Source organism: Bombus fervidus, chromosome 9, assembly GCF_041682495.2.
Source record: "Bombus fervidus isolate BK054 chromosome 9, iyBomFerv1, whole genome shotgun sequence".
NCBI lineage: Eukaryota > Metazoa > Arthropoda > Insecta > Hymenoptera > Apidae > Bombus > Bombus fervidus.
In genome coordinates, this window is record NC_091525.1 from 14,191,649 (window position 1) to 14,211,103 (window position 19,455).

At 29.1% G+C, this 19,455-nt stretch overlaps 5 protein-coding genes and 1 long non-coding RNA gene across 10 annotated transcripts; 4 read left to right on the forward strand and 2 right to left on the reverse strand.

Annotated features, from left to right (window-relative positions):
• The first annotated feature begins 46 nt into the window (after positions 1-46).
• Serrs-m (Seryl-tRNA synthetase, mitochondrial) lies at positions 47-2,764 on the forward strand. The gene is made up of 4 exons (XM_072010709.1): positions 47-186; positions 296-1,020; positions 1,137-1,304; positions 1,391-2,764. Exons 1-4 carry the CDS (start codon positions 124-126, stop codon positions 1,710-1,712), a joined length of 1,278 nt encoding a protein of 425 aa, XP_071866810.1. The 5' UTR covers positions 47-123; the 3' UTR covers positions 1,713-2,764.
• Positions 2,096-5,025, reverse strand: Kra (basic leucine zipper and W2 domain-containing protein kra). The gene is made up of 8 exons (XM_072010710.1): positions 4,868-5,025; positions 4,240-4,311; positions 3,888-4,168; positions 3,502-3,806; positions 3,145-3,388; positions 2,836-3,055; positions 2,592-2,753; positions 2,096-2,531 (listed from the first exon to the last, which is right to left on the reverse strand). Exons 2-7 carry the CDS (start codon positions 4,298-4,300, stop codon positions 2,602-2,604), a joined length of 1,263 nt encoding a protein of 420 aa, XP_071866811.1. The 5' UTR covers positions 4,301-4,311; positions 4,868-5,025; the 3' UTR covers positions 2,096-2,531; positions 2,592-2,601.
• A 192-nt stretch (positions 5,026-5,217) lies between these two features.
• LOC139990995 (uncharacterized) lies at positions 5,218-6,180 on the forward strand. Its single transcript, XR_011800718.1, has 2 exons — positions 5,218-5,624; positions 5,786-6,180. It is a non-coding gene; the product is annotated as an uncharacterized lncRNA (long non-coding RNA).
• A 573-nt stretch (positions 6,181-6,753) lies between these two features.
• On the reverse strand, positions 6,754-12,441 carry Ide (Insulin degrading metalloproteinase). Of its 4 annotated transcripts, none has more exons than XM_072010703.1 (14): positions 12,314-12,441; positions 11,288-11,487; positions 10,684-11,184; positions 10,348-10,553; positions 10,007-10,255; positions 9,285-9,677; positions 9,081-9,190; positions 8,846-8,990; positions 8,661-8,771; positions 8,476-8,596; positions 8,146-8,352; positions 7,758-8,050; positions 7,474-7,683; positions 6,754-7,397 (listed from the first exon to the last, which is right to left on the reverse strand). In XM_072010703.1, exons 1-14 carry the CDS (start codon positions 12,379-12,381, stop codon positions 7,152-7,154), a joined length of 3,060 nt encoding a protein of 1,019 aa, XP_071866804.1. In that variant the 5' UTR covers positions 12,382-12,441; the 3' UTR covers positions 6,754-7,151. The 4 variants fall into 4 exon arrangements, with proteins under 4 accessions (XP_071866804.1, XP_071866807.1, XP_071866806.1 ...); XM_072010706.1 differs by lacking the exon at positions 12,314-12,441 and adding an exon at positions 11,817-12,126; XM_072010705.1 differs by lacking the exon at positions 12,314-12,441 and adding an exon at positions 11,581-11,597.
• A 388-nt stretch (positions 12,442-12,829) lies between these two features.
• Positions 12,830-15,306, forward strand: Smu1 (Smu1 spliceosomal factor). The gene is made up of 8 exons (XM_072010708.1): positions 12,830-12,987; positions 13,070-13,136; positions 13,242-13,385; positions 13,464-13,578; positions 13,687-14,329; positions 14,400-14,501; positions 14,582-14,918; positions 14,989-15,306. The coding sequence occupies exons 1-8, from the start codon at positions 12,962-12,964 to the stop codon at positions 15,085-15,087; spliced, it is 1,533 nt and encodes a 510-aa protein (XP_071866809.1). The 5' UTR covers positions 12,830-12,961; the 3' UTR covers positions 15,088-15,306.
• Positions 15,307-15,573: 267 nt separating this feature from the next.
• On the forward strand, positions 15,574-19,293 carry LOC139990994 (golgin subfamily A member 7). 2 transcript variants are annotated; one of them, XM_072010712.1, is made up of 4 exons: positions 15,574-15,875; positions 16,027-16,126; positions 16,218-16,382; positions 16,764-19,293. In XM_072010712.1, the coding sequence occupies exons 2-4, from the start codon at positions 16,097-16,099 to the stop codon at positions 17,052-17,054; spliced, it is 486 nt and encodes a 161-aa protein (XP_071866813.1). In that variant the 5' UTR covers positions 15,574-15,875; positions 16,027-16,096; the 3' UTR covers positions 17,055-19,293. The 2 variants fall into 2 exon arrangements, with proteins under 2 accessions (XP_071866813.1, XP_071866814.1); XM_072010713.1 differs by lacking the exon at positions 16,027-16,126 and having other exon boundaries at positions 15,585-15,875.
• Positions 19,294-19,455: the final 162 nt, after the last annotated feature.

Consider the following 19,455-nt stretch of genomic DNA (forward strand, 5'->3'; position numbering starts at 1 on the left):
AAATAGCGTATGCATCAAAAAAGAGAAATGTGTATCATAGGTTAACTACCAATATAGGAATATATTGGTGTATACTTGACGCATATATATATATTTTATAATTAATATTATTTTACTTTTAAAATGTGGTTCAAGAAACAATTTAATCGATTTCTTAAATATCCAAAGTTTTATGCAAGGACTTTGGTATGTTATTATTTTTGTTTACATATGTATATAATGTAAAAAGTATTTGGTTTATTTTTCTTTCTAGTTGCATATTAAATTATATGATTAACATATATATTCTTTACAGCATAGGACACAGTCAACACAATACAATATTCCAATACATATTCCAGAACCTGAATATAATATCGATTTTCTATGTAATCCATGTAATCGAGATATTATTTTTAATAATATAACAGCAAGGAAAAGTATTGGAGATATTGATAAAATTCTTGAACTTTCAAAAAATCCAGAGTTAAAGAAGTCTCTTTTGCATGAGTTAAGTAAAATACCAAATCAAACAGATCCAAGAGTATTATCTTATGGCAAAGAACCACAAATTTTAAAAGAATGCGGGCATAATCCAAAATTTGATTTTAAACCTGACGAATTTTCAACATTAGTTACATCTTTAAAGGCATTAAAAAGTAAAAATTTGGGGCCCTTAATAGGAACAAGAGGTTACTTGTTCTTAGGAGATCTAGCAGAATTAGAAGAAGCATTAGTTCATTTTACAGTCAGAAAGTTAATGAAACATGGCTTTAAACTTGTTTCTGTACCTGATATTATCCCTACTGAAGTTATAGAAAGATGTGGATTGATAATAGATAATGGAAGAAACCTTGTATATAATTTAAGTCCATTTTATGGAGGGAACTATAGTTTATCTGGAACAGCAGAAATGTCCTTAGCTTATAAAGTAATGAATACTTTGTTTAGTTCAGAAGATTTACCACTAAAAATGGCTGCTGTAAGCAGGTGTTTTAGGGCTGAAATATCTAATCTTATGCATGAGAGAAGTATATACAGGTAAAAAAATCATGTTACATATATTTTATTAATATAATAACAACTGTTTCAATATTGATAGTATAACAGTTATATAAATATTATTTCTAATAAATAATTTTATCTATTCATGTAAGGGTTCATCAATTTACAAAAGTTGAAATGTTTGTATGTTCAAAACATGAAGAGTCAGAAAATCAGTTTCAAGAACTTCTGAATATTCAAGAAGATTTATTTTCCTCATTAAATTTGCATTTTCGAATAATTGATATGCCAGCTCATGATTTAGGGTGTCCAGCATATAGGTATACAGTAGTATAATATTACATTATATATTGAATTACTTAGATTTTAAATTTCTTAATGTCACATTATCAATTTATATATCTAGGAAAGTAGATATGGAAGGATGGATGCCTGGAAGAAAATCATATGGAGAATTGTCTAGTTGCAGTAATTGTACAGATTATCAGTCACGACGACTTCGTATAAAATATAAGACAAAAAAGGGAGAAGTTTTACATGTTCATACTTTGAATGGAACTGCATGTGCTATACCTCGCATGTTGATAGCACTTTGTGAAACACATCAAACAAAATATGGGTATATTCAAATCCCAGAAATTTTAATACCTTATATGGCAGGAAAGACATTTATTAAAAAACAACCAATTGCTAACATGAAACTCCATAAATACAAATCACAAATCTAATATGTAACTGTAACTGTATATGCAACATTTAATCTTCTCTGAAAACAGTTAAAAACAAGTAATACTTACTTTTTTATTATTTTTGCCACTCATGAATGTAAAAGTATATATATGTAGAAATATGTACTTGCAATTTACATTAACATAAATTATCTATTTATCAATGTATATAGAATTTTATCGTGCATAAGCCTAAATGCAATGAATAATAATAATTTATATAATTCTTATATTTATAATATACAAAAATAAAATTTTTAAAGAAATAAAAAATGATTTCCAATTATATATATTAAGAAATTTGTTTCTAGTTAATTGCTTTTATTTATATAAATTAATTAATATTATAGGAAATTAAACAGGATTCATAAAAAATTCAAATATTAAACACCACCTGACAATATATTTTCTAGAAACTAGTACAATATTATCATACAAAGAATGTGGGTTTGAAAATTATACATACACAGGGATAAAGATCTTTTCTTCATTAACTTGTTATTCTGTATATATTTTGCAGCGGTGTTATAAAAATGTAACACAAAATATTTTTTCTTAAAGTAATACAATTTAAAGACACTGTAAATTTTACAATTTTGTCTCCCACGCTAATCAGATGGTAATGTATTGTTTTTTATTCATTAACGATTAAAAAATTGTATGTATTTGTCTATTGATATAGTGTATCGCAGAATGATACAAACTTTATTTTATCAAAATTTCCATTTATCAATACAGTCCAATTGCATTTTGATCCATTTTAAAAATTTTGGATGTAGTCCAAATATATTATTTTTTGATAATGAAGCTTATATTATTCTGAAATATAAAAATAATATAAAGTCAAAAACAAAGCTGTAAAACCTTGATTGAACATACTTCTGTACTTTTAATCTTCTTCTTCTCCTGATTCAGATTCTTCTTCAGCATTCTGTAACCATTCAACGAATTTTTTCATTTGATCTAAGAACATCATTTTTCCTTTAACAGAATGGCCTTCCTTATACCACTTCAAAATCACTTCTTCTGATATTACATCCGCTAAAATAAAATATGTTAAACAGAAAATGAACACAAACAGAGAAGTTACTAATAAATGTACGTGTCAGCATTATAAACGTACTTTTATAAAATAGTAAAACAATTTTCTGGAAGACTTTCATAAAGTTCATATTCTCATAACAAAATTCTTGAACCTTGAGAAGAAGTGCAAGCTCAGATCTGGCAGTGGTTGTAAAAACATCAAACAGTGGAGTATATATTTTTAAGTGCTTCAGTGCTTGATCAGCCACTAATTCTTCTTTTTTATTCCATTCAGCTTGACCCATTACTACGACCCAAATCTGCAAATAGTAGTTAACAATTTTATTTAATTCTAATGTAATATAATTAATTATAATATAACATAATAATATCATAAAACTATAATTACCAGGCCAATAACTTCATGCTCAGGAATACCACTCTTCTGTGCCATTTCTTTGAGATCAAGTATAATATCTTTCAAAGGACGATTATCAGCCAAATCATCCAATAACAGTTGTTGCAAGTCCCGTTTTGCTTCTTGACTTGCTTGAGCTTTATGTAATTTTACAATGTCTGCAAGACCAACAGCTTCAAATACAGATCGAAAATATTCTTCAGTTCGTTTATTAGGCGGTACAAATTCCATTAACCTGTTGATCAATTTAAAAAAAAAAAAAAAAAAAGAAAAAAATAATGAGAATAAAACAAAAAACCTGATATAGATATAACAATGAACTTTATAAAGTTTGGAATTTTCTCATACCTTCCTTCAATATTTCCTTTTTTCAAAGCAGTCATTAAACTGGACAGACCTTTCTCCTGCCTCCAAGTGACAAAAACTTCTAATAAAAAGTCTAATGCTAAGTTGTCTTTAACCAGATGTTCATTAATTAAAACTGATAAAACAGTAGGTGGAACAGAACCATTGGATATCCACAGAGCTGTCATTCTAGCTAATTTTATCCTTTCCTTAGGAGTGAAGCCTTTCATAAAAACCAATACCTTTTTCATTTCTTCCTCAAACATTTTTTCCAAGTATTTATAACGTCTCATAAGTTTGATGAAAACCTATAAATAAGGTTATTTTCAAAGCCATTGTTAAGGTACATATCATGATAGCTTAAATATACATAGAATAAGATACGTCACTTGTTCAAAATTTCGCATAGATTCCATATCTTCTGGTTGTTCAAAAACACAAGCAGTGGTTTTTACTGGTTTATCACCATCTTGAGCAATAGAACCGCCTGGAACTAAAAGTCCACCAGCTATTAAGATGTCAAAGAGGTCCTCTCCATATCTCCGGTAATCTAATTTAGAGCCAGCTGCATCCAAGTACTTTGAAATTGCATCTAAGTCGTTACCAGCCTTTTCCAAACCAAGTAAAATCGCATCTCGAAATCCCATAGGGTCATATTTTTCTTTTTCATCTAAAAAAATCCTTTGTTATAATTTTCATTAAATATATTACCTAAGAAATCTTATATTTTCTGATGCATACCTCTTTTTCTGGTCTTTATGCGTTGACCTGATAATATTGGTTTTTCTATTTTTTGACTCATACAATACCTTTCTGAAATGGTAGAAATTTCAATAAATAGGCTTCAAAATTTTTCGACTTTTTCGTAAATTAACGAAAATATATTTATAACATATACATATAAGTATATATTATGTACCTATATATGCATGTACATATATAGAATTGTTTGCCTTATGTTGTGTATTACTATTGACAAATTTTAAAAATCTTTTGACCTTTCATTTATATATTAAGACAAAAATTTAATAAGACTGAGGATTGAGAAACTATAATGAGACCATAATGAGGTGGCATTTGACTTTAAATCTGTTGGCACTTCTTTGACAAATGGCGACTTTCATTAAATATATTCTATTACGTCAAAAATTCCTACTTATAAATTACTTTATAATAAAGATTAATAGCATTAAAATATAGGTAAAAAATTCTACTTTTCAATTAGTTTATTACTCCTAAGGTTAAGGTCATAGGATGGAACCACGATGGCTGAAATTTATAAAAAAATTGAACCTTTTACAGAGATCAGGTTATATTAAAAGCGAACGAATATTGTGTAAATTTTAATGACTTTTACTTCTTAACTTACTTAGATGCACGTACAACTGTAGAACTACCCCTTTTCAGGCGTATAAGGACAATACGAAATATCTCAAAGAGGATTTTGAGTACTTGAGATCAGCGAAACTGAAGAGAATCAACTTGAAGAGAAGCCACAATTGACAGGGAAAAGATAGGATACTCGAATTTACATTTCGTAATGCGTTTTTAACGCCATCTAAACTGTTCAAAATATAATACTGAAAATAGAATTTGTAACGACATCTAGTAAGAAAGAATATATAACAACATTTATTTTAAGAAATAATATATTTATTAAAGAAAGCGATATTATATTTGGATATATGTAAATATGTACAGAGGTGAGTAGATCTGATACATGGATATATGTCATTTCTCTAACATTCGTCCTGATATTTAGAGTAAAACAGAGCATATATATATATAAGACCTACAACTATGCTCTGTATATATATATACAAATCCTGATCTGACATTCTTGTAGTAGGGGTAAGCCTAGATATGAGGACAGAAAGTCTTCTATATTGTTCACTACAGGGCGCTGATATCAAGTAGTAAAAACAATCTCAAAGTAACACTAGGTAATAAATGGTGAAAGTACATAAGTATGAAAGATTTTTATAATTCTATAATACTTTATAAGTAAACTTCGTAACTAATTTTGTAAGTAAACTTTCAATATAATTTTATAGTAATCTTTCAATATATTATGATCCTGTGCTGTACCGAATTGTAAATGGAATAAATATAAACGTAGACAGTAAGTGTTCAAATAACAATTTATAATAATAATAGATAATTTTATATGTGACTATATTTGTAAAAATTTGCCGATACCACTACAATCAATTCTGGTTATAGTTGTGCGTTTGCGACAACATGTACGTTAGTATTGGTTGTCGTTTATTTTCTGTTTATAAACGAGGATCGAGCTTAGAAGCCCGATGCATAGCTGACAGTCTTTTGACAATCTAACGAAGCAGTTATTTTGGAGACCTAGAAAGTGGAAACGACTCTATTTCCAAAAACCTCGATTTTAGGTGAGCTGAACTTAGAACAGGACAAGAAGAATGAAAGTGAAAGAGGCACTGAGAGTCGAAACGTTCAGCAACATACAAAGGCTTGCGACAAGTTGAGCCTTTTTTAATTAAAAAATCAAACTTTCTTACCTTTGATTTGTAATGAATGAAATTTTTATTAACATGTTCGTTACATTTTCTTGATTAAAATTACACCAAATACGATACGATTTGGAGCATATTTGCTTACTTTATAAATGATAATTAAATACATATCAATAAGTAAATCTAATTCAAATTATATCGTGTTTGTTCTCAGTTTATTCAGAAAGATCTCACAAATATATTGGCAAAAGATTAATTTAGAAAAAGTCAAAAGTGAAAAGGTTTCACTTTTGAATTAGTATCCGCATACATAGACTGCCGTCCCCTCGATCGTAGTCGAAAAGGGATGAGATGGCGTGGCGTGTCCTCGGTTGTAGCCGGGATGAAGACTATTGCACCCGGTTGTCAGTACAGAACGAGGCATGAACAGTATAGACAGGACATGGATCCAATGCTAATTGCTAATCTAACCGCATGGTGCAGCACTTGCACTATGGAACAATTAAGACAATGAGCATGAGCAATTTCATTTGTTCTCTGATCTTAACTGTGTTAAGTGGGATCTGTGCAAGTGTATGGTGCCATTATTGCTGTAATTATTCTGGCATTCTTAAAAATTATCATCTGTTTTCTGATTTGTTAGCTTTTCACTGATTTAGGAGCTGTTTAAGCGTCGAGGCGAGGTGCTCTTAGTGAAAGTAATATACAAAAAAATGTTTATTTAGCTAATCTACTAGCCGGTATAAGGTCCTGTAGTTGAGGTCACAACTTCTTCGAAGTAGATACGTATTTATTTTTACAAAATTTTATGAGTATACAGAAATTTTGACGTATAATAAAACAACTACTTGTATTTATTAATCTATTAAGTACTCACTTAAATGCTTATGGACTATTGATAGAGTATATTTGAATATAGACTTTATTACATATGTGATGTAGTTACTTATCATTTATTACAACTGGTTTCTACTTTTTATAGTTACTCTTTTACTTTTCTATCCATCAGCACTTATAAAATTATTATCTTAAATGATTATTTAATATTTTAAACATTGTTTTTTTTTATATAACAATGTTAAAATCATTTATTTACCTGATATTTACTACAATCTGCAGGTGCAATGACATAATTAAAACACATATTCACAGTTATTATTAAGCACTTCATAATTTTGATGAGTGTGCGCCTTTTCTTGGTATATCACTGAATGGCTTCAATAATGGATACAAACACTGACTAATTTTAAATGATATGATATCATCAATTTTCTTCGGTTCAATATTATTTGTTTCATCTGATGAAATGTATTCATTAGATTCCATTATATTTTCATCTTCCAATTTTACGTCTTTTAGTGTAGAAAGTACATGTACTGATAATTTACGTTGAATGTCACTTCGAAATATTTCCTACAAATGAAAAACGTTTAAATTTGATATACTTGTATTAGTGTTAGTCTAAGTGATGCAGTCATTATATGCATACTTCATAAAACTTTAGTATTTGTTCCTGTGTTATAGTTTTTAAATATGCAACTTCAATATTTGCTCTATCGAAATTATATTGTTGTGATATAATTTCACTCCAAAATATGGCAGATAAAGTAGTCATTTGTTTAGGTTTTTCAAGTCGTCGTATTGCTAGTGATTCTTTATGTGCATTAAATTCTTCTTTTGTCATAGATGGTATATATTGCTGAAATAAATTAATTTTAAATGCAAATTCTAAAAACAAATATATCTAGTAATATTTAAATTCTAATTACTAACCAACATAGAATTTAAAAACGCATTAATTCTCTGTTCAACATATTTAGGATGTCTGTCACTTTGAACTATAATTCTTAAACCTTGTGCACCATTTGTTCTTCGAACTCCACTAAACACTATATATCCCAATTGTTCTTTAGTTCTTAACGTAGTAAAACAAGGTTCTGATAAAATCTGTGCTAAAAGTTCTAGAAGCATATTTGATTCTGTTGATTGTAAACCAGTTTGATAATAAACTTGCGTACACGAATTACTATGAAATTTAGTTTTTACTTCAAATAAAAATTGACAACCTAGAAAATATATATAGGAAAAACATTAATTTTTCTTTCCTTTTTCTACAAATATTATTTAAAAACTTTTAACATAAAAAGTTAAATGTACTTACCATCTTCTAATTTGATTTCACGATGTAAAATTAATTGCCTAGATAGAAGTGGTACTATATGAGGAACTGCATTTGATAATTTTGATTCTATTGACTTTGCAGTTTCAATAGCTTCTGACATTGTTATATTACCATGTATTAAACATTCCATATGTATTTTGTTCAAAAATTGTGGGATGAAATTTTGTACTCTTTCAACTGTTAAATCTACATACAAATGAAATTATACAAATTATATTAAACATAATTAATAAATTATAAAATTTATAGTGAATATTTCTTATCTATTTATTTATCAATCAAATGTCTAAGTTTTTTGCATAGACTTACGCGACGTAGCATTTAGTAATTCATCCTTCATCCAAATTTGCTCTGATAATAAAACAGCAAGATAATAAACTGCATGCTGATATGGCTGTTCAGCTTTATAATTTTTCAAGCTTCTAATATACTAGAATTAAGATGAAAATTAATAATAACATAGTAGTATACATAAAAATTTAAGCAACACATACATTTTCCTTCCAAATCTCAAATCTTTTTGGATCAACTTTAAAATTAATCATTTTATCAATAATTTTATTCAGTAACACGTGTTGTTTATCGTCGTAGCCAACAATTCCCAGCTAAAAAATATATACTGTATAATATTAAAAATGAAATTTATATATATTATGTACTTATAATAGCTTTTACTTACTGTCATTCCATATTTACTATTAGTAAGCTCCCATTTAAGACCAACAATATCGGCGGCATATGCATATTCATTTAGAGCATCACGAAATAATAATACAAATATATATGTTAGATTACAACTAAGGGGATCCATGTATGCTAGTGGACTGTAAGCAAAATGTAATCATATCTAAATATAACGACATCTTTAATATAAATATGAATTAAGCAGACAACACAGTTTACTTATATTTTACCTGACGAAATCGATAAATAAATTAGCTCTGGGTATAAGAAATTCATCATCTTGTTTAAACCATAATCTTATTAGTGGAGTGTCTTCAATAATTACTGGAAATTTGGATATCTAGAGACAATAAAAATGAAATTGTTTTGTTATAGTATTCATACATACATATATGTACTTACATATAGAAATGTTTACACAAATGTTTACTCACAGTACTTTCTGCTGGTTTTATATCAAATTTTTCTGGTATGAACTCATTCTTTGGTGGTAATTGTAAATCCGAATTTAAACCAGCGTTAATCCATTTACTTATTATATTTTGTGGTATCTTTTCTTTTTTAAATTTAACACCATACCATTTTTCAGTTTCGTCAGCTATATTTTCATATAGCTTTGCAACTACATGAATTCTAACATTTTCTGGTTTCAAATATTCCATTACCCATGTGATTAAATCTGGTTTCCACAATGGAAAAAGATGTTCCGCTATTAAAATTTCTTCCATTGGGTAATCATATAATATCTGTGCTATACCACTGACATAATCACAAGGATAACCTTTTTCCTTGAATCGAAAATTTATATTTGCGATGTCTCTATATTCCTTCAGAACAAAACAGCTATTTTATTAAATTTATTAAATATTTATACATTTATGATTAACACTTCACCAACGGAATACATAGTGTTTTTTTTATTAGCAAATACTTTATGTTGTTTATTATCTCTTTATATCAGTAACTTTATGGCTATTGTTTTCACAAATTTGCAAATATATATTTTAAAATATAAAAATCACAACTAACATTGTAACTTGTGTGTGTGATTGGATTTTCCTGTTGCAAACTAAGGTATAAGTACATTAGCTTCTCCGACGGCGAAGTGTTAATATTTAAATCTGTATTGCATAATAATTGATTTATGAATAATTACATTGTAAATCCACTCAACTGGCCCATGTTTGTTTAGCATGTTAATATATTGGAACGTTAAGAGGACAATATCATCAACATGTTGAATGCCTTCTTCTGTTAAATCAACAAAAACAGCAAAGAAGCTAAAACCTCTAGCACCTAATCGTTTACCCGAACCAAGCGAATTGCACCATCCTTTTGCTTTCAATAAAGATAAAAGTGATCCTTCTCCTTCATGTCCTAATAGATGTGAAATATAATGTGCAGGCTAAAAAAATTTTAAAAAGTGGATGTATTTTTATTATACAATTAAGAACAATAAATTAATATATTAGGAAATAATATAAATATATTTATTACCGCTGATTTATAATGTTCTCGCAAGTCAGGTATAGGAAATATAATATACAAATTCCTAATGTCTTTTATTGGAACAACATACCACCTGTTTTGAAAATGTTGCTTTGAATTAAAAGGATGTTCCGGCCAAGTAGGTACTGTAATATCTTTATTTTTCACTTGAGAAAATAACTCTACTACCATTTGTTCAAGTTCATCTAAACTCTCTAAATATAGAATAGAATTTATAAGAATAGTACTTACTTTATAAAGAAAAAAGCATAAATAGATAATATTTTTTATTCCATATTAGATATGTTTTCGTGAAGTAAATAATAAATAAAATATTTTACTTACCTTTACCAAATACAGATAATCCCATAATGTTAGAGGAATAAAATTTGTTATGAAATTCAAGTAATTTTTCCCGTACATTTATTCCTTTTTGTTTTGGGATTATATCTAAAGTTTCCTTATTCCCAGTAGCAAATTTTGAGAAAGGATGATTTGGATCAGCTGATGATCTATCTAATTGATCAAGGCGCCATGTATCATTTGCTAAATTTTTTTTGCATTCCATATGAATAGCATTTAATTCTAACTCAGTTAAAGCTTCTGTAAAGAGTGGTGCAATAAAAAATTGTGCAAAACGATCTAATGCACCTTTCAATTTTTCTGCATGTACATCAAAATAATAAAGTGTATGATCCATATAAGTTGATGCATTATAAGTACCACCATTTTGTGACAAATATTTATTATAATCATTTTTCTCTGGATATTTTTCTGTTCCCAGAAATAACATATGTTCACAAAAATGTGCTAAGCCTGGTAAATCATCTGGTTCACTTAAATAACCTATAAAGATAAATAATATTAAATTAAATATAGCTTAAAAATATAAAGGTAGTAATTATATTATACTCAAAAAATAATAGTATAACTATATATCTGATTTTACCAATATTCACATTCAAAGCAGCGGCACTTTTGTCTGTTGTGGGATCACTAATGAGTAAAACTCTCATTTTATTAGAAAGCAATAGACCTCTATATTCCCTTTTATCATTTGGTGATTTAGTTATGTTATCGTATCGCTTTTCTATAAGATTATGATGAACCATGGTAGATGTAGATACTTTTATACTAGCCGATTTACACCTACAGATAAAAAAGCTATTAAACATAATACAAGACAACTTTTAGTATTACCTGATCATAAATAACAATTAAGCAAAAATGAAATTCTTTTACATTAAACAGATAAATTGAACATTTATTCCTTCCTTTTTTAATTTAATTTAAAAACAAAGGATGTCAATATATGAATAAATTTTTGTTTGGTAATATTAAACCATGTATTAGATTTTATCATTTTAAAATAATGATACCATTATAAAAATTAACATAATGTCAAGATTTTTGTAAAGAAAAAGCAACTGTTACATAATTTACTACTGATATAAAAATGTGTATGTGATTTTACTTACAATTTTGTTTTATGATCTTGTTTTACAATTTTTCTTGATAATATCTAACTCTTTTCAATACTCAAGTTCTATAATCCTGTTTTACCCTCGATTAATTACAAAACTATTGTTTTAATAATCGGGTTATTATATGCGTTCCAATGCTATATGATTTTTTAATAATCGATAATATAATGTAAATATTTCATATAAATAAGAATAATATATAAAAAGATAAAATGCACTGTTAGGTTAGAATAAGAGTTGAACAATGTAATACAGAATTATACACTTCACAAGATTAATTTCTTTACATCAAAAATGAAGTCTAATATTTTTAAATGCATTACATGTGATTAAGATAACTATGATAATATATATATATATACTTCGAATTTATTGAATAATAACTAATAGATATATTCTTTCCATTGTTTTACAAATTGGTAAATTTCATTCGGATATACTATGACCGAATTATATGCCTATGTAATGTTTCATTAAGAATGTATGCATACCTGTAAACAAAGAAAGAGTGGGTTGGTATGTAAAAAATACGAGATTTGAACATATGTGTTAAAACCATTCTTATTAAATTTCTTTATAAATTACTTCTCAAAAATAAAGATTTATTTAATCTTGTTATCATGATTACTGTATAATGTTTTGAAGTAAGTTACAGTGAATATCTATAGTAAAACATTTATTCCATAATGATATAGCGCAAACTATTTTCATTTATAAGAAAATGATAATAATCAATATTTCATTAATAAAAATTACATTTATAATTGATAATAATTCAAATAATTTTGATTTGCAAGCATATAATATCAAATATATATTCTAAAAATAGAGTAGATGTATCGATACCTTTAAAAATAACTTATTAAATAAAAATATCTAAATCGTAGTAAAGATTCCTTACATAAAAATGGATCAAAATTAATAAATCTGAGAAATGACTCAGTTCTTTTTTAATTTGTTTTAATTTAGTGATAAAAATGGTAAAAATAACTATAACTCAATAGTGGTAGGACTGTATCGTTTGACGATATAACGTTACATGAGATTATGAGTTTGTCGTCCTTTATTAATTCTGATTGATTGTGATTAAGTGAGAATATTTATTTTCCTGTACATGTTTATTTTAAGTATTGTAAAAGATGTCAATTGAAATTGAGTCTGCAGAGTATTTATTATATTATTAATTATGTATAATAAAATTTGAATATTTGTGTTTTTGATACTTATATGTTATTGTTTGATTTTAGTGTAATTCGTTTGATACAACAGTATCTTAAAGAGTCAAATCTTGTCAAAACATTACAAACATTACAGGTATCTATTTATCGTTGTTATACAATATACTCTTTAGCAAATGGATCATATCAACGAATTTTGTTAATAAACGTACAAAATAAAAGTAAAATTGTTTGTTTATAGGAAGAAACAGGTGTATCATTGAATACAGTGGATAGTGTAGATGGTTTTGTAGCAGACATAAATAATGGACATTGGGATACAGTATTGAAAGCCATACAATCATTAAAATTGCCAGATAAGAAGCTTATTGATTTATACGAACAGGTTTATCTTTAAGCTAAAAAGATTTTTTGTATTATTTTTAATAAATATCAACTTCATATTTATGATAATACTCCATAGGTTGTCTTAGAATTAATTGAATTAAGAGAATTAGGAGCAGCTCGATCATTATTGAGGCAAACGGATCCTATGATTATGATGAAACAACAAGAACCTGAAAGATATATACATCTAGGTATATTAAATGTATTTAACAGAAATTAAGTATTATATTTAAATACAATTTTATTTTGCTTATATATATTTTTTTAATATCATATCTTTTTTTTTTTTTGGGACACAGAAAATTTACTTGCGCGTTCATATTTCGATCCACGTGAAGCATATCCTGATGGAAGTACAAAAGAAAAACGAAGAGCTTACATAGCTACAGCTCTTGCTGGTGAAGTATCAGTTGTACCATCAAGTAGATTACTTGCATTATTGGGACAAGCATTAAAATGGCAACAACATCAAGGTTTACTTCCACCTGGTACTACGATTGATTTGTTTAGAGGAAAAGCAGCAGTGAGAGATCAAGAAGATGAGAAGTACCCTACTCAACTTTCAAAACAGATTAAGTTTGGTCAAAAATCTCATGTAGAATGTGCACGTTTTTCACCAGATGGTCAGTATTTAGTTACTGGTTCTGTTGATGGATTTATTGAAGTATGGAATTTCACAACTGGTAAAATCAGGAAAGATTTAAAATATCAAGCTCAAGACAATTTTATGATGATGGAGCAAGCTGTATTATCAATGGCTTTTAGTCGTGATAGTGAAATGTTAGCTGGTGGTGGACAGGATGGTAAAATAAAAGTGTGGAGAGTTCAAAGTGGACAATGCTTAAGAAGATTTGAAAAAGCACATTCAAAAGGTGTTACATGCCTTCAGTTCAGTAGAGATAACAGTCAAATTTTATCTGCATCATTTGATACTACTATAAGGTATATAAAAGCAATAATTATAGAAAAATTCATTTTTAACATTATAATTTAGTATAATACTTTAATATAGGATACATGGACTTAAATCTGGAAAAACTTTAAAAGAATTTCGAGGGCATGCTTCCTTTGTAAATGAAGTAGTTTTTGCCCCAGATGGACATAACGTAATAAGGTATAACACCTATTTTATTAGTTCCTAATTACTTTTCTTTTGTAAAGTAGTTATTAAATATTTCTATTTATATTGATCAGTGCATCATCAGATGGAACTGTAAAAGTTTGGAGTTTAAAAACAACAGAATGTATAGGTACATATAAGTCCCTAGGAGCTGCAGATTTAACTGTTAATAGCATACATGTCCTTCCACGAAATCCAGAACATTTCGTCGTGTGTAATCGTTCAAACACAGTTGTAATTATGAATATGCAAGGGCAAATAGTAAGATCATTCTCCAGTGGAAAACGAGAAGGAGGTGACTTCGTATGTACTGTTGTAAGTCCACGTGGCGAATTTATTTACTGTGTTGGTGAAGATCTTGTGCTTTATTGTTTTTCTACATCATCAGGAAAGCTTGAAAGAACACTTAATGTAAGTATTTTTATTCTTAAATTATAATAATTTATCTTTTACTGTATTTTTTATTATTTCCACATTTCAGATACACGAGAAAGATGTTATAGGTTTAACGCATCATCCGCATCAGAATCTCTTATGTTCGTATAGCGAAGATGGTCTTTTAAAATTATGGAAACCGTAAGAATGTATATAAATTAACACATCTTTTTCTAATTTTCATGTTAGAAAAGCGTTTCATGTTATAATATATTTCCTGTGCATTCTTAATTTTCGTTCTTTTATTCTTAATTTTATGAAATACGGAAAATATAAAATAGGGATATTCATTCTTCTAAGACCAGTTTTAATGTGTAAATTTTATATTATGCTGCAATAAAAGCACATTATGTACATACAATAATCTGTTTTTTATTATTTCTAGCTGTTCCTAGTGAAATACTAAACATTAGTTTATTTAGTATCAGAGAGGAAGCTAATACGCATCTGTCCACTTGGTGTGTGTCAAGTCATGTTTGAAAAAAATTTTTGGTATTTTTTACATTGTTAATTAATTGAATAATAAGTATATTTTTATTATATAAATAAATAATATATACATTTTTGATATTTCACTAAATATTTGTATGTAATTCAATAATTTCAGTATTTGGAAATGTAGCTAAAAGACTTTTCACTTAACAAAGCGATTGCAGCGCTTTATGGCTAGCGGTCGATTGTGAAGCACACCTTACGACATTAAGAGTTTTAGTTCCCCTACGGGAGTTGCTAGACCTGTGTATACGACCGTGGTCAGTCAGAGTCAGAGTACTGTCCTCCGTGGTTTTCCAACGAAAATCCATGGTTCAGTGATCAGTTGTATGTTGCATCCTTATTCCCTCGTTCTCTTTTTCGCGTCCGACTAAATAGTCGAGATTATTTTCAACGAATCTGTTTTATCAAATCGTCAAGACGAAGCTTAAAATGCCATTGGTAAGTGCGTCCACCTTTTGTCTCGGTTTTTCTTACTTTCTTTTACTATTGGTCTGTATGGTACGATGTTTCTTTCGTCACTTTCTTTCATGTTCCATTTGCTTTGAATATCGAACACCGTACGATATCGTTTTTAATTGATTGTCGATAGACTTCAGATTTATTACGAATGATTTTCGATAAAGTGGTTTGGGTGCGGTTTTGTGGTTAGACAAACGAAAATGTGTTCGACATGCGAACCAGAAGTAAAGGTGAGAAGAGTGATAAAAGAGGAAATTTTGAGTTTTAAATTGATTTTGTGGAAGAGTTTGGTAAAATGTTTATTGGGATTATTTTTTGTAGGGCAATCACGCTGCCCTTACACCCCTGGAGGATATGTCAGCTGGTCGAGGGCAAGCAGGTGGGGGGCCTCCTCCGAATTGTCAGAAAGTTTTTATACAACGTGACTACAGTGAAGGCACTATGGTTAAGTTCCAAACACAGTTTCCCACAGAATTAGAAAGCAGAGTATGTATTTAAAAAAATTTATTTATGTGTTTTATTCATAAAATGTCGATCATTTGAGTTATCTTCTTGGTTATCTCTGTTTAATCTTTAAGTTGTGTAATTGTCTGTTTAATTATTAAATTATATATTTTAAAAATTGTTACTTTTATATAAGATTTATTTCATAAATAATGTATGTGTTTTTTTAATAATTTCTTCTGCTTTTTAATTTCAAATCTTTTATATAAATCTACTATAGGATCAGCAGTTGCAGAAACATAATAATATGCTTCGTTTTAATTTAATTTTTGAAGAGTGAATTTAGTGAATTCATAGGCAGTAACAAACCAATTTATTTCACATTTATGGAACATGTTTTTGCTATCTTATTTTTCAATTTAGCTGGACAGACAGTCGTTCGAGTATACAATCAATCAGTTGAACAACTACTTCGCAGAAGCTGAACGAGCCAGTTGTTCCACATACTGCGAAGGCTGCCTGGCTTGCCTCACTGGTTATCTAATTTATATATGCACAGAGACTCATTACGAAAAGTGTTTACGAAAAGTGGCAAAGTTTGTTAGTGAACAAAATGACAGAGTCTATAAGCCACGTGGTTTGTTACTAACGGATCCTGTAATGCGTGGTCTTAGGCTAATAGAAATTTCAGTATTGGACAGGCCTGCATCGTGACTGCACATTAGCCGATCCAGGGAGTTCTTTATGTGATCCGAGCACTTCTGCCACTTTGTTGGGATTGCAAAACTTATATGAGCTGATGAGTGTCTCTGGATATAAATTTTGTTCAAACTCCAATCGTACCGTACAATTTAGTTAATGCAATGTGAATTTTACAGAGATTCACAGAATAAAGGAAAATGGTTTACATTTCCAGTGAATGATACTGTAAACATACATGCAACGTTTTTGTTAAATAACACGAACAAAAGTTGACTTCTTTGATATAGTATAATGTAAGTTTGTTCTAAGGAAAGCTTTGTTTATTCCATTTGATGGAATGTAACGAATTTCATTGACACTTCGTGAGACTTTCGATCGTGAAATAACAGTAACAAAAGTACACTTTCACAGGGTTTGTCTTGAAAACAAAGACACAATTACTCTTTCTTTGCATGTATGTTTTTGATCAATTGGAATTATTGTATCTAGTGTTCAGCACTGAGTTTGGACAAATCGTGGATGCGTACCAAGGCCAAGGCCTTAAATTTTCTATGCATATAACAATGCCAGTGTAAACAATCGATGCAAAGTATCTGGGTGTGTATTTACTAAGGAGCGTGTTTTATTCATCAAATGCATAAGACCAAAAAAACTTACACAGATTTTACTCACATGCCCAGTTTCTTTGTATATCGAGTGAACGTTTAAAAAGATTTTTACTGTTCGTTTAAAAATTTTATCGTCATTTGCATTTAACAGACAGTGTATGTGAATCAAATTCGAGTTCCATTTCTTAGTTGAATAGTTCCAAATTCAATTTGGTTTTGAATTTGATTCAGCATCATCGTCAAGTACTGAGAAACATTTATTCGCGTCATTATAAGCTTAAAACGCTTTGTTCAACTTCGTTTAAGCTTAATTATTCTTCGCGTTATATCTTCCACGATGCTTCTGTTCAGTGATCATATCTCGTGAGTTATACTCATTGAACCTGTGAACACGACACACGTCACAAGCCCAGGTGTTCACTTACCGTGGATGTGACACCTCTCTATTAACAGAGTAATTAATTAGTCAAATCGGATCGAAAAATCGAAATTGCTGGCACAATGTTTTTGCGCTCAGAGAAATCTCCGTTGGATTGGCTAAAAATGAAAATTGTACAAAAAAGAAGAGAAAAAAGAAAAAAGAAGAGACGAAAACGAAAAAAAAAAAGGTGAATTACGAAAGAGATGATTAATTAAAAAGTAGATTATATTATATCGAATCAATGTGACGGTGCGAGCATTGTGATCAAGGATGAACCGCGACTCACATGCACTTAGTTGGATGATGCTGGTTATACATAATTATAATCGCATTGTATGCGTGATTCTTTTGTTTTTATATTTTTCTACGAACTCGCGCGAGACTTAAATGAATTTTTCTTATTAAATCTTGCAAACCGTGTGCTCGACTTTCTCACAGATTCTTTATGATTTTTCGTATTCGTTTTCCGATAGAACGTTATGATATGATCTCAATCGACAAGCCTCGAAACTTTTCTTCTTTATAACATTGACTAACGAGTATATCGTTTTTTACGAGATGTTTCGATGGCTGTTTTAGCGCCCATGTATACTTACCCGTGTCATGAGGAGATTAAGCATTCATTTTCTAGGATAAAACTCGGTCTCGTCCTTGGTCACGGTGATCATAAATGGAGCCTGCTCCACATAAATTGTACGACAAGGTGAAAGAGTCTTGCCAAATAGCCGCGCCACTGCCTCGACATACTCTCTCTCTCTCTCTCTCTCTCTCTCTCTCTCTCTCTCTCTCTCTCTCTCTCTCTCTCTCTCTCTTTCTCTATCTATCTATCTATCTATCTTACGTTTCTTAAGTGAATGAATTATAAATGAGATTAAACAAATGAAAATCTCTAATATAAGGAACACATTTTTTGTCTTATAAAAGAAATGAAAATAATTGTCGAACAGTGTCGTAGTGTTACGCGTGTCAGGCTCCTCTTTCTTTCTTTTACTATGCAATCAAAGGTTGCATAAATATGTAAATAGCGAATTTAAATCGTCGACACACGGAGTATCAAGAGAAAAAAGATGTTGAGGGGAAACCGTTTGTTATACTTAATTTAATCGTAGGACCAAAAGAAAAAAAGAAAACGTTTGATGATTCGTTATTGTGTAAAGGACACCATCGTTCGAGTGTAATTTCTAAATGTTTTAATAATAAAAAGCTGCGTAAAAGTCACGGAGCCAAAGGACTACTCTTTGAAATTGAAATGAGATTATTTTAATACAACTTTTTTGTGTTATCGTGGGTCGCTGGTCACTTATAAATCTTAGGTCATCAGTGGGTCACGATAGTCACTGAAAATGAAAATTCCTATGCGAATTACGGGTGATTTACAATAATT

Coding starts and splice junctions, on each gene's coding strand:
- Smu1 (XM_072010708.1), top strand. CDS start 12,962: ATGTCAATTGAAATTGAGTCTGCAGA. Junction 13,386..13,463: donor TTATTGATTTATACGAACAG/GTTTATCTTTAA, acceptor AATACTCCATAG/GTTGTCTTAGAATTAATTGA. Junction 13,579..13,686: donor TGAAAGATATATACATCTAG/GTATATTAAATG, acceptor TTTGGGACACAG/AAAATTTACTTGCGCGTTCA.
- LOC139990994 (XM_072010712.1), top strand. CDS start 16,097: ATGTGTTCGACATGCGAACCAGAAGTAAAG. Junction 16,127..16,217: donor CATGCGAACCAGAAGTAAAG/GTGAGAAGAGTG, acceptor TATTTTTTGTAG/GGCAATCACGCTGCCCTTAC. Junction 16,383..16,763: donor CCACAGAATTAGAAAGCAGA/GTATGTATTTAA, acceptor TTTTCAATTTAG/CTGGACAGACAGTCGTTCGA.
- Ide (XM_072010703.1), bottom strand. CDS start 12,381: ATGGTTTTAACACATATGTTCAAATCTCGTATTTTTTACATACCAACC. Junction 10,256..10,347: donor GAGAACATTATAAATCAGCG/GTAATAAATATA, acceptor AAATTTTTTTAG/CCTGCACATTATATTTCACA. Junction 8,051..8,145: donor TGAAATCAAATTAGAAGATG/GTAAGTACATTT, acceptor TATATTTTCTAG/GTTGTCAATTTTTATTTGAA.
- Serrs-m (XM_072010709.1), top strand. CDS start 124: ATGTGGTTCAAGAAACAATTTAATCGATTTCTTAAATATCCAAAGTTT. Junction 187..295: donor AGTTTTATGCAAGGACTTTG/GTATGTTATTAT, acceptor TATTCTTTACAG/CATAGGACACAGTCAACACA. Junction 1,305..1,390: donor TTAGGGTGTCCAGCATATAG/GTATACAGTAGT, acceptor TTATATATCTAG/GAAAGTAGATATGGAAGGAT.
- Kra (XM_072010710.1), bottom strand. CDS start 4,300: ATGAGTCAAAAAATAGAAAAACCAATATTATCAGGTCAACGCATAAAG. Junction 3,389..3,501: donor AAAGGAAATATTGAAGGAAG/GTATGAGAAAAT, acceptor ATTGATCAACAG/GTTAATGGAATTTGTACCGC. Junction 2,754..2,835: donor TGTTTTACTATTTTATAAAA/GTACGTTTATAA, acceptor ATTTTATTTTAG/CGGATGTAATATCAGAAGAA.